Below are 16,455 nucleotides of genomic sequence, written 5' to 3'. Positions count from 1 at the left end.
ACATTGAGGCAATTTATAGCCTGCTCTAGTCTACTGCAAAGTTTATCTATGACGAGAGAGCAGCGCAAGTCGGAAACACGTGACCAGTGTCCGTCCGTCTGTTGATGGCGAATTGCGGCCAGTTATGGAACTAACAGATTTGAAAGGTATTGGACAAAAGGGCCTTTTGAATGGCTTGGACGCCATGTTCTGTTTGTTAAATCCAGGGTCTGTTGGTCCCGGGTTCGGTGACCCGAGGTTCCACTATATAGGTCAATGAACTGGATCACATTCACGGACATTAATCTGCTCATGTATGTGTGCTAAAAGCATGCATTGGCTGGTTGAATTTGCCAAGATTCCTAATCCCCCATAGCGTGACATCATCATCATCACGTCCCTTTCACACATTTGTGGGGAAAAGCATCCAAAAGGAAGTGTGATCCAATAATGGAGTCTGGATTAATGCTAAATCATATGGCACATCATGAGCATCTGTTGACTCTCGCTCATACGCTTCCAGATGCTCCCACCGGGGCGCTGCAGCTTTCCAGTTTTCGGCCGAGGTCACGCTGACACCGGTGCCTACACACCTTCCCACCACGCAGCGAGCGCGATGGAGGCAGAGAGGCTAAAAGGGGGGAAAGGATTTGAAATGGAAGAATGAGGAGGCTGTCAGAAAGCAAAAAGGCGCAGACAACTAAACATCTGCCTCGCTCTACCACCCAACTGTTAAAAGTGGGCGTGTTGATCCAAACCCACCACATTCTGACTCACAGAAAGCCTCTCCACTTCCTTTAGCAAGTAGGTGGCACCGACCTCCATCTGCACTTCAGGCTCTCTTGAATCAAATTAAAACAAATTATGCCGCATGCAAATATAAACACACGCACAGGCAAAACAGTGAACAGACGCCACCTCTGAGAGTGTGACCTTCCTTTGTGAGCGCGCACACACACATACAATCCGGGGGACGCTATCTGGCAGGTTGCATATTTTGCCGTGGGCAAAGACCGTTGAACGCTCGCCTTACGTCCCGTCTTGTCGATTTGACATCAGCAAAAGACACTCCAGCCGTCACCAGCGGGGGCAAGCGACGCCACTCGTGTTTCCATCGCTTCAGGCCACAGCAACGCAAGTCGGTATGATGAGAAAATGATGAAAGAAATTTGACCAAGATTACAGCATTATGAAAACAACCGACACTAACGTCAAGTACTTGAAATGTAATCAGGCATCCCGCAGTCGTTTATGATACTGTATATAAGACATAATGAACAACAATACAATCAAAATAAATGCCAATGCTTGAGCAATGGTTCTGATTTAGACATGTACTGTGCGTTAATGTGCCGGGAACGTGCCATTCCATTATATCAGATCTTTGTGGACAGCTGGTGCTTATCACCTCATTATAAATCCATCCCCACCCCATTCCGGTGCAAAGTGTGGAGCCGTGCCCGGCATCTAAAAACGGGCGACCATGTAGGAGTGTTTTCCTGGTGGGAAAAATGCCTTTCGTACGCAAAATTTTCCTTCAGCTAAACCAAACCAAAACTGAAGTAATTGTTTTCAGCAATAAAGAGGGTCAAAGAGTCATTGTCTCTAAAAACCAAAGACCAAGTCTGAAATCTTGGGGTGCTGAAGGCTTGCATGCTCCGAGGGGACCAGGAGAAGCTTATCCATGCTCTTATCTCCAGTGGACTTGATTATTGCGATGGTGTTTTGATTGGACTCCCGAAAGAGAGCATCAAACAGTTGCAGCACATTCAGAAGGCCGCAGCTCGGGTTCTGACCTGAGCAGAGAGATCAGAACATATTACTCCAGACCTAAAGGCTTTACACTGGCCTTGGGTCAGCTGTAGAAAAGATTTCGAAATTCTGCAACTGGTCTACAAATGAGTAAATGGTTTGGCTCCTGTTGTGCGTTTGTCACACACGGATGCAGGTTGTTTTGAGCATATCGGCTGCTTTTCTTTGCTTTACAGAAACCTGCCATGCCAACATTAACGCCGCACTCTCAGATGTGGGTTGGTGAGGCCAAACACAAAAGCCCACACTGTGAGGCAGACCACAAACACATCCTCGAGCTTCTAAAATGCAAAAGGACGCTAGTCCATGTTTGACGATGTGGGTGGACATGCAAAATTTGACCATGCACGCATACATAGTAAAAAAGGCCTTCATTTGGGAAAACCAATTGTCCCTGGTTATTCAAATTCACTCCAGTCTCTACCCGTTTTAACAAGCCTAGTTAGGTTAGCATTGCGCTAAGGACCAGTAATGGAATTAAGTGTACTCATTCTACAACCAGTGCACCGTGGCACACCATCATCAGGGATGCCACGGGAAAGTATACAGTTTCACCCACCTGATCTATTTACCGCAAAATGACAGATGGAACAATTAAATACTGTTATACTAGAGAAGCCACAATTAAACTGTGTATCCACCTGTTGCCATTCAGGCAACAGAATCCTAATAGCTTTGTGTTCAACTCAACAGGACCAGATTTCACATTAAGTACATTTGTGAACACATCGGAACTAGATAATCATGTTTTCAATAAACGATAAATAGATATACTTCTTTGTTTTTGTTTGGTGGTGTGCCATGAAGTCTTTCTAATGTAAAACGTGCCTTAGCTCAATAAAGGTTGGGAACTATTTATCGGAACGCCTTCCGTGGTTTTTTCTTTAAGTCAAAGACAAACGCTGCTAAGCCTCTCACAAGTTCCAGTGGAGTGCATCGACCGAGACAGACAGAAGTCGCTGGGAATGCAAATGAGAGGAAGACGGTCATTGCCAATTTTTTTTTTTTATTACATGTTTCCATGTCTCGTCAAATTTGGCACGTCTGCCGCCAACCACCAAGAGTCTTATTTAGCCTAGTTTGCCACAAACAAGCTCAAACACAAGAAGGATGAAAGAAGCATCACAAACAGCTGAGAGAGACAGAGCGCTGGTCCCGGCGGACGAGAATCCCAAATTCTGTGTAGTCGTTATCCCGTACATTCGCTTCACATCCTGGCCCAGTAGCCTTCATTCAGCGCTCCTCCCGAAGAGATAAAACAACGCGCCTAGTGAGAGGCAGACTGTATAATTGTGTGTGTGTGTGTTTTAGAGACGGTGAATGAAAGGACTGCAGTGTTGGCGGTCAACATTGAGCTGGAGGGGCCTCTGGGTGAAGGTTCGGATGTTAAACACGCACTCAGATTCGCCGTGGGAGGCCGAGGCGCCCAAGCTAGTCCCGGTTGAAACAACCGCACGCAAAGTGATGAGCGCACGCTCGCCCCGACAGACGGCGGTAGCCCCCGAGCACAGCCGGAGCCACTGAAGACGCTTCACCTACACGCACACAAAAACGGGAGCTCCACTCAAGGACACACAGATGGCAGGTGCTTCACAAACACAAGCCAGTGGAGCGGACCTCATTATCAGCGAGGCCCGTCGGCCAGTTAGCTCACAGGGGCGTGCTAGGGAGGAACTTGCAGTTTCACTTTGACTGAAGAGGGTTAGCAGGGCGCTCAATGCCAAACACGAAGCAGAGAAGAAAACTCCTAACCAAGTCACAATTCTCAACTTATCTGTACCCTTGAGAACAAGAGCCCCCTTGAGTGCTTCTTCATGTGAGGATGAAGTGGAATTTGGTAAACAAGCTGCAACGGCTTCGAAATCTCCAGATGAGACCGTTTCGAAATGAAAAGCAACATTGATGGGTGGTGGAAATGGCAAGAGCCGAAACGGACTACGGTTTGTGGCGTTGTGTGAAATCACCTTGAAAAGGTCAACCCGCTTTTAACGGTTAGTCAACCTGGATCATCAAATATTAATTGGATCCATTTTACACGAGATTTAGTGCTTTTCTGTTTTATGTCCGACGTATCTGCACGGCGACAAGGTCACAAGTAAGTAATCGAGCAAGAACCGCAGCCTGTCATAAACCGGGGGAAACCTCCCAAAATAGTTTATCACCGAGAAGACCTGACCTGAACGAAATATTCAGCAAGTGTACTGAGAAGTACCGAGTGGAGCCGGGTAACAAAGCAATAGCCGGAGTTCTTTACTACTTCCACTGCCGTGCCTCTCAGCTGGGAACACTGTGACTCCTTCCCAGCGGAGGAGGGCTATTTCTTGTCAAGACAACAATGGAGTGATGACAAAGTAGTGCCGGACGAGCGCAGCAGGACCGCTCCGTCAGCCAGCCCTAGCCTCGGAACAAAAATAAAAGGTTTTCATGTGATACGCCTTCGCCTCTTCATGAGCCACAACATATGGAAAATGAAGGAGTGAGTGTGCGGCTGCGTCTAGACTCGCACGGATTCTCATTCTTTCCTATAAAAAGGAGCCTCACGGGTTGGATTCCGTGGTCTGTCGTCTTGCCAATGCTACCAGCATCTGCGAGTAGCGGAGATCAATAGACTGACATGAAAAGTGCATTAGAAACACACAATAGAAACATTTCCAATCGCCAGTTGCAGTGTCTCGTGCATTTGAAAGAGACCAAGTGCACGCTTCCTGCTCAGGTCTTTAGTTACCTTGCTTCCTGTTTGCTTTCAGTCTACAAACTCGCAGGCACATACAGCTCCACCGCTGAAGCGGTTGACTGATTGCCGAACAGCAAACCTACAGAGCGAAGCACTGTTTGTATGTTTGAATGTATGGCCTTCATGTGTGCACGTAGTCCCGCATTCCAGCAGGATAAAGAGGGTTCAGCTGTCGTCTAGGCTATTTCGCTGTAGCCGGCATGCCACTGGTGGATGCTGGAGGATTGTTCCACTGGGGCGAGGAACTTCTGGCATGGCGGGGTGGATGATTAGCAGAGACAATGAGCTATTGGAAAGCTTCTTCTTAGAATCCCAACGGATTGTGGAACAGGTAGCAAATCACACAAACCGGAGAGAGTAAGAGAGATGCCGCTCAATCCCTCTCACGGGGTGAAAATAATTAACCAATACTCAACCGTCATGGCAACATCCCCTGTGTCTACTTTGAATTTTGCCCCGACTCGAGAAGCTGCTCCACACTTAATCTTGCCCATTAAGGAGTCGACATATGCAGGAACAAAAGAGACTACTCTCCAATTTGTTTCATAATGGCTCTCTTCCTGCTAGCCACCTCGAATGCAAGAGAATCCCAATTCCCCGGCACGTCCGGCAGATTAAATTGGAGAAAGTGGCGAACGGCTCTGCGCCGGTTAAACTAGGCTAGTGCAGCATCACAAGCAAGACAGACCAGCGAGGCTGGGTGGGCGTTAAACTGATACCCTCTGATCAGTTAATTTTCTCTTGCTAAAGTCCGACACGGACAAAAATCAATGCAGTTGAGTAAGACAGTTGTAGGGGTGACGAAAAACAAAACCGTCCCAGTTTCTCGATTTAGGTCAGTGGCAGTTGTGTGCTCGCACCGAGGCTGTCGGTGATTAAATAAAACTATTCCCCCCCCAAAAAAGTCGACAGGAGGGAGATGTAGATGAGGAGGCGGGGCGGGCAAGGCTGGAGTGATTAATTTCCTCTTTGTTTTTCTCCTCCCACCGATGTGGAAGGCAGAAAAGGTAACCTCATTTGTGCGCCCATTCCACGCCTGGCGCTTGCTGGAGGGAAGAAAGTATAAAACACTCTAATGAGCTGTGGAGAAACAAACATCGGGATGCTGCTCGGCCACCCGACTCAAAGGAGGAATACTTTGCGGGACGTCCGTTGACAGACCGTCACATTACTGTCTCCACAGTCTCCTTCCCTTGTTCTTGTCGATTTGCACGGAATCATTTACAAGCTTGCTCCACCCAATATGCTGCGATACAAGCTGCAACAAAACTCGTGGATCGCGAGTAAACCGGCACAGCAATTCTTACACGCTCGTATCGTCACTCAATCAATAACGAGTTGTGCAGAACCCTCTGATGTCCACTGAATCTGAATTCCACAGAGTAGCCAAACAATTCTGCCATTTCAGCTTTGTGGGAACTTGACCGACCCACCCACAAAGAGTGACGGCTTCAACCCCATGAAATCAAAATTCCCACAGACGCACTCCAAAATCTTGTCGGAAGTCTACCCAGCAGCGTGGAAGCTATTCCCGCCACTCGATCTTCCATTCTTCATTCATCCCAATCCCAATAACTCAAATAGCGCAAAATCCTATGAATGGTTCCAGTAAGGTTGAATTCAAAACATCAGCTCTGCTTCCCAAGCTATAATTTACAAGCAAAGGCGGTAAAGCCGTGGACGAGGTCTCCGCCCGAGTCGGACGGTGCACATATCAACTGTTGTTTACGGAGAGCTAAGAGTCAGTGTAAGGGGTTAGAGGGACGCCTTCCTCATCACTGGGGGGAAAAAAGAAAATGTTATATAAACCCAGGTTAAGGTTCTTTCATCAAGGAGCAGCCTAGATAAAAGTTACACTAAAAAGAAAGCAGGACACGGATTTACACGCTCATGAAGACATTTATCATACATGTGTCACTTCATGAAATCTTCAGACGAAGAGAAAATCAATACAATCAGCCATAAATGTGGCCCACTGGCCTAGAGTCTGTATTCCTGGGTGGCAGTGGTGATGGGAAGGTTACTGGTGCATTAGGGCAAAGAGGATTATGGCTGCAGTCCAGATGACGGCCCCGGGGGAGTTTACGGGTGACGCATCATCACTGGTAATGTCTGGAAGCATTCCCCCTGCAAATCAATGGCTGCTTCCTGGCCATTTCAATCATGCCCATTACTGCAGTCACAGTTGATCTCAGAAGATGCAGTCGGCTCAATGTAACGGGAACCGTGCGTATTTTGCTGGGGGATACATGTACGCCTGCGTGCAACTAATCCTACAACGTACAAGAAGAGGCGCAGTACGATCCGTTTGCGGGTCACTATTTATAGATTCTCCACGCTCATTAGGTCAGCACGGCAGAGCAGAAGGCCCAAAATGGTGCAAGTGAGCAGAAAGGACCGGGGCGTCACATCCAGCATACAAGCCTGAGCCCACGTGCATTCTGGCTACTAACAGTATGTGTGCTTTGCTTACTATTCCAAAGAGTGACAGAAAACAAATAGGTCTCATTTCACGCCGTAGCTTTGAACCAGCGAGCCCTTAAGGTGTGAACAATGTCCACGAGGGAAGGAGTCCAGTTTCAAAGACATAAGAAGGCGCAATTCACTGACTTTATGCTTTTTTTTCTCTGCTCTTTAAGCGAGCATGAAAGCAATGCCCAAAGACTGAAAGATGATACAGAGATTTGCGACCACCAAGGTCAAAATGGACCCACTGACAGGCCGTTATGCGCCGGATAAATAGGTAGCGGGCCGCATGGGCAAAAAAGATTTCCATTATTGATCCATTAATAGTGAAGATTACTCAACGCGGAGAAGTGCTATTTTTACATTTCCATTCGCCTCGGGGGAAGAAACCCCCACAACACGATCCCTCTCGCTTGATCAACAAAGCCATCTGTCGTCAAACAGAATCTGGCCGTGAATCCCGGTGAAACGTGGACGTTTGCTAAGTGGCACATGCTGGATCATTTCCATGCTAGTGTCTGTATGTATATTATCTGGGGCCAGCTCTCAACACAAATTGCTTGTTAGCAAGAATAGCCATGGGGCCTCAAAGGGAGTGAGAACCATCCGATGGTTTTAGGTTCCTGAATTGAGTTTGGCCTTTTTCAAACTCGCATGCTAATCTTGAATTGTTTGTCATACTTTCTGCCATATTAACGTCTCCATGCGCCATGCACTGGCCAAACAAAGGCTCCCACGGCGGTTTCCTTCCCCTCTCTCCCACACAAAGGGGATATGTTTCAGCTACTTTTAGAAGCAACACTTGACGCTTAGAGGTCCTCAGACTCCCTCCCCCGAGGGTGGAGGATGATTGAAGTCGGAAAATAAAGACGCCAGGTGGACGCTCGCTGAGGTTAAGCTTGTGGCGAGCAGGGGCCACTTCAAGCCAGAGCGGATGGATTTTTCAGTCACGCAGAGGGAGGGAAAAGGAGTACTGATACCATGGCCTGGAGTCGGACTGCCACTGGATTGATATGCTATCCGGGAGTTGCGCAACATCATTTTGATAGTATGTGATTCAGTTGACCTTCGAACTGTAACGAGGGAAATACATTCATTCGGAACATCGACTGACCGTGACGAAGTTCGCAAACCTTCTGAGAAAAAATGTGAATAGACAAAGTTCACAAGCCTTGAGGAACTATCCATAACTGCCAATGTGTTTTATCATGACACAGATTTCGAACACAAGTCAATGTAAACAAAGAAATAGGGAATGCAACGTGTGGTGCGGTTGTGAATCTCCTCAAAAGACCCCATTCAATCAAGCATCAGACGAGAGATGCTTGAAAACGCTTCTTCCCACAGGCAAACAAAACTTCAAAAAAATTAAATAAAATACAAAAAAAAACCCCGCCGGGGCCCGGTTAATGCAAATATTTAACTAGCAAATCTCTTTTTATCTCTGTGTGGTTTGAAGGCTTTCCTTTTCACAAGATAAACACTTAAAAAGGGGGCCAATCCCGACGGACAGGTTGGGTTGAGTGAGCAAAGTGGGTCGCGGCAGGAGGTTTAGTCAACCTGATCAATTAAACACTCTCTAAAGCAGTAGCACTCAACCAAACCCATACAATTCATTTAGAAATACAAATGAATTATTCAGCACGGGGCTGGCAACTAGTTGTTTCCAATCATACGTTGGAGCATTACGTTCATTCTTATTTCGGAGTCCTCTGTCCTTCACTAGGAAAAAAAAAACAAATCTGCACTGGAAACATGCAGAAACTATAGATCCTTCTTCCTCAAGTCAAGCTCCTTTCAATGAGTCGCGCACTCATGCGTAACAAAAATCAATTGCAATTGGGCCCAACATTCCTCCGATTGACTGGGAGAGGGGAAAAATGAGGCGTGAAAAAGCCTTCTTGCGCAAAAGCTTTGGGGAGGAACTGAGTGCAGCCAGCAGAGGAGAGAAGACGTGAGGTGAGGAGGGCAGGCAAAGAGCCAACCCCAAATCGACCTTCATCAACATAGAGCGGCACGCAAAGGTCACAAAAGTTGCTGCTGTGCGAGCTGGGATGGAGACAAGAAGGCGGCCAAATCTCAGCCATGACGGAGAGGCGATTTGGACCGATCGATATCGCCGTCGCAGCTCTTGAACTTGCAGTCAATGTACATAGTCGGTATGGCGGCCGTTTAGTGGATGTGCGGAGAGCCGAACGAAGGACGCACTTTCTTGACCAAAGACGTCAAACTGGCTTATGTCTTCTAAGATTGTCCTATCAGATGATCCTTTGATCTGAGGTCCGTTAAGAGCAGGTCTGTCTCGGTAATAGGACCCCAAACGGGTTGGGGACGACAACCATCAAACGTGGTCATTAAGACCAAAAATGTTCACGTGTGTGGGAAAGTCATGTGACTCCGTGGCCTGTCAAGTGGCCAATCAAAGAAGTGCCCTGACGTACAAAGGAGCAGCGGCAAATAAAAGAAAATGTTCTGCCTGATGTTTATGGGAAGATGTCAAGAAGTACTCGCCAACGCAAGTCTTTTCTTGCCGACTTGCGATTTTACAAACTCGGTAGCCATTGGCGCATACCCGGAAGCGTTTGCTCGCCTTTGTCTTTGTGAGGTCCTGGATTTGAGACGGAACAGAATATTGATGTATGTCGTGTTCTGTGTTGAGATTATTGGGGCAGACCACACACAATACGAACAAAACTGCTACGCTTGAGTCCTAGAATTAGCCCACGATTAATCTAAAATGTATCCCAAAGAGCACATCTAATCTTCTTATGATATTGTGTAGCTTTCAGGTATGAAGGATCCTTGCACTGTCGCAAACGACTACGATTCCAATGAAAACCAACCAAAAGGGTAAATATGCAAGTTGAAAAAGTACCTAAGATTCTCATCCGACACCATTTCTATACTCCAAAAGGCCATTTTTCCATCAGAAGAGCCGTAAAAAAACCAAAACTGTTTGCAGCCTTTTCAAATCTCATCGCAGCGTAAAACATGCCTCCAAAGAAAGCATAACATTGTTTTGTAAGATTTGACAGGAGGCAGAGCAAGTCGCACACCAAAGATCCTCTGCGGTTTGAGCTGCTCTCCTAAGCCTGCCGAGCATCGGTAGTGCTTTGTCATCTCCGAGACGTGAGACCCACCGAGGCTGCCGCCTGCACATGCATGCGGGCTACAAATAAACACACTATGCAGAGGCAAACACACACATTACGCTCAAATATCTGGGACAGATGAGGATGGATTTGAAGGAATGCAGAGAGAGATAAAGAAGGCCGAGGCTTGAGAATGAAACGTATTGGGGGGGGGGGGGAGTCAGAAGCGTCAGGTGCGGGAAGGGGAAAGAGGCAGAGTCAAGGTCAAACAGCGGGTTTCTTAAGCGCTATCGGTACCAAGACCTTTCAGGCCTTTTCTCCGTCCGTCTCATTCTGGAATTAATCCCGACAAACCCAATGACCTGAGCTTCACCGGAGGGCTTGCTAGTGAAACTGAACTTCCGCGCTGAGCTCGGGCCGTTTCCTATTGGCATTATTTGCTGAAAGCCTCCATTTAGGTCACAGCCACTGGAGCAGGTCGAGGATTCGGCACTGCTAGTTTTGCAAACACATATAGTAAGCGATATATACCGATGTACGTATATATGTATGTACCCAAATCTAGAAAACACTGCAGAATAGATATTTAAAGGACGCAGCTTGGCATTGAAGTTGCAGTTAAGAAGACGCGGTGGACTTTTTCATCGGGTTAGGGTCGCTCCGTATTTCAGTATTGTCATCGTGTCCAGATTAAACCGGCAACATATTTGAATCCTTCAAGGAATTGAGGGTTGGCCAAAATGAGCAATTGCAACTACTTCAAGGTTATTTTTTTTTTTATCTGAAATAACTGCTCACGGCTAGCTTGGACACTTGTATTAGCCATCAATATTACACGAGCACATCTCTCCCTTATTACTAGCGTATGAATAATGAATTTAACACAGGCTGAGCAGAAATAGCTTTGACTAAAACCAGCATTAAGGGACATGGAAGCCTTGAGGTCATTGTGATTACACTGGGTCACACGCACACAAATCAATGTACACTTCCTTTATGGTCAATACGGGCTTGCCGGGATTACAGCCACAGGGACCAGAGAACTGAAACTACACCAGCGTGCGCAAAAATCAAGTGTCTCCTGGCGCATTAACAGCGCCTCTCACCTGCCAATCACTGTGATCGTCAATCGTCAGGCACCCGTTTTTTTTTTTTTTAAATGAAAATTGCACGCCAGTCATATTTCCCCCTCAGCCCACGCAGATGACAAACACTTCTGCTGGCAACAAAGCAGGAGAATTATAGATTCAGAGCCGCCAAGTTCCTAATAGGACACATCCCATTAACCCCTCGCGCGCAGAGATCACACTTTGATACGAAGTAGCGGCACCACAGCAGGCCGCTTTAGAATTCCTTTGCCGATTTTACGATTTTCCCTGTCCGCTGTCTTGCGCTTTTAAAAAGGCAACACGCAGATGAAACCGGCACTTCACGTCAAGGCAAATGTCAAATACGGGCTGTAAATATAGCCGGCAAGAGGCCGAGATGCCAGTGGAGTGGAAAAGCAGGAAAGCCCGACAAATGGCCCCCTGCCCCCCGCCCCCGGTGGCCTGTCATAACATTATGCATAGCTGTGGACTAATGCCGCATGTGGGCTTGTCTGTGTCACCGCCAACAATGGGATAAGCTAGCGAGAAGTGGCGAGCGGGAGAATCTAATTCCCCGCAATCCATTCATCTCCTCCTCCCTTTGTGTTGACGGATCTAAATAACCAAGTTTTGTCATCATATAATTGAAATTGTCGGCCAAGAATAAATAGAGCGTGGCTTCATTGGACGATGAACCGGCAATGGCATTTGCCCGTGTTTGCGCAACACTGCGTTGCTATTATTCCCAAACTGCGACTGCTTTTGTGAAGTGCGCAGGATGGCTCGCGCTCACTTTGTCTATTATTTGATTTGATGCTCTCCATTGTTTTCAACATCTGCTCAACTCGACGTTGGCGATTGGTGAAGGGGCGCCATCTTGGCAGATGGAGATGAGGCGGCAGGCGAGGAAGCAATTACAAGCCGGTAGGCTTCACCTCCATACGGCCCCTCCCCCAAAGCTCGATCCATGCCTCGCCTCCGGAATCACGGCTACAACGGCGGAATGGGCCTAGGGGCGCCCCGCTCGGAAACAACCTGCTAATCCCCTGTGGAGTGAAGTGGGAGAGTCCGGGGGTAACAGGGCAAGGCGGGTCCCCGGCGACAATCCACCCGCCCCTGACACGTGCCAGCACCCACAGTGACATCCCCCCCCCCCTTGGGGGGGTGGGGGTTCATGGGTTGGCGGGGGTCTGGACATTGGCCAGCGGCGACAAACAAGCAATAATCCGGCGAGCTCTTTTTCCATTTGGAGATTTGAACGCGGCCACTCCTATAAATCAACGTTCATAACTCGCATAGACTTTGACGCAAACCAGCTCGTTGCAATTGTTTAATTACGCGTCGAGGCCGTGGTGAGCAATGACACGCTTGATTGATTTTATCAAAAGGGTCTTAATGAGGGGAGGAGGAGTCTGTCTGCGGCATAATGTGACGCTATGTCGCCTTGAGTGACTTATGGAGCAGAGACTTATTTTAATCTCTTATCTGATCTCATGAATCAGTCTTTGCATTCAAAAATTCCGCACACCCCCCCCCCCCCTAGCTTTAGTCACTTTAGGGATCAGATATGAACTTCTAAGCGTCTTGCTCCAGGTTAAAAACCGGCAAGCGCTCAACTGGTGGGCTAATGGCCGCCTTAATACCAACTCGCCGTGAGTCCATTCATATTTCATCAACGGCGGCGGCCCGCGCCTTCCTAAATGAGTACGGCTACGTCGGTGAGATGAATCGACATCAAACAAAAGCGCGGCCGTCCAATTAAGCGGAGAGCCATTTTGATGTTTATCTTACTGGTCCGACATCAAATGAAACCCCGGGCGTTCTGAGTCGCTTCCCATTACCTAACCGTACGGTCAAAAGAGGAGAAAAAGCTGGAAGCGGCGTTATAAAATGCCCAACTAATACAGAAGAACCTCGATTTAACGGACAAAAAATAGTGTCCGGTCCATTCAAAACACATCTTGGCACCATCTGCTAGCTCCACAATTGGCCGCAATCTGGGCACGTGTTGCTCTCGCGACAGACCTCAAGTCGACTGGAGCAGGCTGAAAAGCGTGTTGGCACTTCCCATCCAAGGCAACGGAAAGCAGGGACATGACCATTGTGACCCCTGAACCTTAGGATCAAAGTTCAATTGTCCAACCACTTCCCAGGCGCAGAATTTGAATTACTTTGAATCCCGTCGTCCAATTCCTGGATCAAATTTGAATGGCTTCTGCCGCAGCGTAAATTACTGACTAATAGTCGGATTATGATGTGGCATCGATCGCGAAAGGGGACCCGCGTGTGAAGTTGAACACCGGAGAATCTCGGCAAATCCAAACGGTGAGTCAAGTTCGACCCAAAACTAAATCGGTGGATTTCAGGAGTCCATTCGAATCCTTTTGCACTGATCAACTGTTAGAGATGCCAGCGCAGGCTCTCACAGGTCTCTTTGCGGTTTGGGGTTTCACAACAGGAAAACACTGGTTCCTTCCGCAACCCCCCCCCCCCCCCCAAAAAAAAAACAAAAAGAGAGAAAGAAGGGGGCCCGGACAACAAAAGATGAGCTCCGCTGCCAAAGCATGTCTTAAAAATTAAATCGCAGTTACTCAGGGGAAAGGAGTAGAGCGCTTTTAATCCAATTAATAGCAGTTTTAGGGGGGGGGGGGGGGCAATGGTGACTATCGAGCATTTAAAATGAATATCCTCGCTTTAATCCAACCCAAGTGGACTTTGAAATTGGATAGTCTGCAATTAAAATGTGTGGATCTGTGACCGGCGGTGGTAACACAGGACAGGTTTAAGACAAGGAAGTGGACGCTTAAGTGGAAAATTGAACAGGAAAAAGTCCAGTCTGTGACAAAAAGAGGTTTGGGGCCGCTTCCGAGTTCACTGGTTTCAGGTCACGGTGCTGAGGTGGCCGGAAAAGTGCAGAAGCAGCACAGGATGATGCATTTGGAGGGGGCAAATGTGTTTGACGTGACACCCGAAAACGAAAAATTGATTATGGGGGAATTTCAGATGGCGCAGCACTCCCCACAGCGCAGATTAAGATCTCAAGGGAATAGTATTAGGAGACGCATAACACGCTCACATCTCAATGATCATGTCATTGTGAGGAAAAAGAGGAGGAGGAGGGGGCAGCAAATAGGAATTCTCACCACACAAGCAGGAATAAAAGACTGTGTTCCAACACCCCCCACCCCCCTTTGCTTCCTACATTTGGTTTGGGGTGGCTTGTTTGTCTCACTTCAATGTTTGAATCACAACCTGAAACAATGCGCTAAGGATGCACACGTCTTAATGAGAATCCGTGCTTCTTCTCTGGAACAAAATCTGCACAAAACTAAGTGATGCGTCGCAATAATTAAGGGGGGTGGGGGGGGGGGAGTGTAAAAATATCAAACGACAAGAAAGAGGGTTCAGGACACAAATATTTAAGATGCTGTTCATTTAGCGACCCGTGGGGGGCAGGGGGGGGTCACGGCGACAACATTATGCTTTGCAATGTGGCAGTCAAGCTTTCTCATCATCAGCTCGGATGCTTCCCATTGTTGGTCGGGGGAAGGAAAGCAAAACAAAATGCAAAAAAAAAATACCCCCTCATCGTAAACAATCAATTGCAGCTTGATTGCTCCAAGACAAACAACGACAACGTGCCAGTGAACGCACCAACGCGCATTGCACTTTCACACAATCAACAACCACGGGCGGAAGAAAAAAAAAAAAAAACCGCAATAAACTTACCGACGCCGTATTTTTCCTGCTCCGTAGGTATCCACATGTTTACGGCGGGTGCTTTTAAGTTTGACGTGGGAATAGCGGATTCCGCGGTGCCTTCAGAGGCATTCTACTGGCGTGCTTTCCTCCGATCCGTAGTCGGAGTCATTGTTTGGATTTACAAGGCGAGAATGCGCCGCTGCCACGGCCGCCGCAGCTGGTAGCGGTACGGAGACGATGCTGCGTTCACGCGTCAGCGGACATCCACACACCACTCGAGCGTCATTTGACAGCTGAATTCGAGTGGAGACAACCTGGTGCATATGACGTTTTCATTTCCTCTCATTAAGTTATTTACAGTTATTTTTTTTCATGTATACAGTAACTTGTCGCGAGTGAATAATGTGGCTTGTTCAAACTTTATGGTGGTTTTCAAAGTGTTCCATATGAAACATTGGCCATTTTTCTCCAGCGCAGGAGATTCACCGCTCCCGACATTGTAATCTAAACTAAACTAGACTTTTTTTTTTTAAAACTGGATCAAACCAAAAGCTGTTTCTATTATGTTACAGCGAAAAGTAAAGCTTTCTAACAATCGGATACATGAATGTCCGAGGTGTCTTTGAACGCTACTTCACGGCCAACACTACAGCCAGAAACGCCGCGTTGCATTGTGGGGGTTGTAGGCGTATCCGGTGACGTCAATGTGGTTAGAAGGTGGGCTTTCTCGTCGCATTTCCAAGAAAGAAAGAAGGAAAGAAAGAAAGAAGAACAAAGAAAGAAAAAAAGAAAAGAGAAAGAAAAAGTATACATAAAAACAACTCAGCAAATGGTTTTGCTTGCTTTGTTGTGCTAACTAACTAACATTACTGCCATAAATCCAATCATTTATATTTCACAGATATCCCAATTGAAATGATTGTTTTAGCTCCCCTAAAAATGCAAATTGTCTTTATCACAGTGTACTGTACCGCCACACCTCCAATTTTTCGCCCGAAGTGTACAACATGACCTTGACCAGGACTGTGGACACACACGCGCGCGCACACACACACGCAAAGTGAGACAACTGATGCATGAAAAATACATGAGTCTGTATGAAGAAGGAGGCTGAAAACTGGAGGGAGTTGCACAGGCCAAATGAAAAGCGTGGACGCACACGCACGCACCGGTGTGTGTGCATAAGTGCGTTCGCACATGTGCGTGTCTCTATGTGGCCATGCGCACCAAATGTCACACATTTTTTATGAGCAGGCTGTGGCCTCACTCGCTAATACACCCAATTTCACTCGAACGCACATATTGACTATGGCTCACGGTGCGTTCGAGTACAGCGAATTTGCGTCGCAAAGATCATTCCTTATGCTGTGACGGGCACGTTATGATGCCTTAAACGTGTCAAACGTGTCGCTCTTGTAGTTCCGATGGTGAATTATGAATTAATACGCCATTTCTTGCACAGAAAGATTCCACTGGGCATTTGTCATGAAAGGGAAGCAGACTGAGTGGGATTAGTAGTACAGGACACGTTGCCTAGCTTCAGTCATTGTGATTGGAGCAGTGGGGGGGAAATTGTTGGATT

The 16,455-nt window shown here is 47.3% G+C and overlaps 1 protein-coding gene across 5 annotated transcripts in view; it reads right to left on the bottom strand.

Moving 5' to 3' along the window:
* Positions 1–15,125, bottom strand: part of dock4b (dedicator of cytokinesis 4b) — a 57,943-nt gene extending 42,818 nt beyond the window's left edge. For all 5 annotated transcript variants that reach the window (XM_086021949.1, XM_086021953.1, XM_086021951.1 and 2 more), the window contains exon 1: positions 14,901–15,125. In XM_086021949.1, the coding sequence (XP_085878075.1) occupies positions 14,901–14,937 (37 nt within the window). In that variant the 5' untranslated portion in view covers positions 14,938–15,125. The remainder of the gene's footprint in view (positions 1–14,900) is intronic.
* Positions 15,126–16,455: the final 1,330 nt, after the last annotated feature.

The sequence above is a fragment of the Filicampus tigris genome, chromosome 22 (genome assembly GCF_054856515.1).
Source record: "Filicampus tigris isolate MCC_2025a chromosome 22, RoL_Ftig_1.0, whole genome shotgun sequence".
Lineage (NCBI taxonomy): Eukaryota > Metazoa > Chordata > Actinopteri > Syngnathiformes > Syngnathidae > Filicampus > Filicampus tigris.
This window is presented reverse-complemented; position numbering and strand designations above follow the sequence as displayed.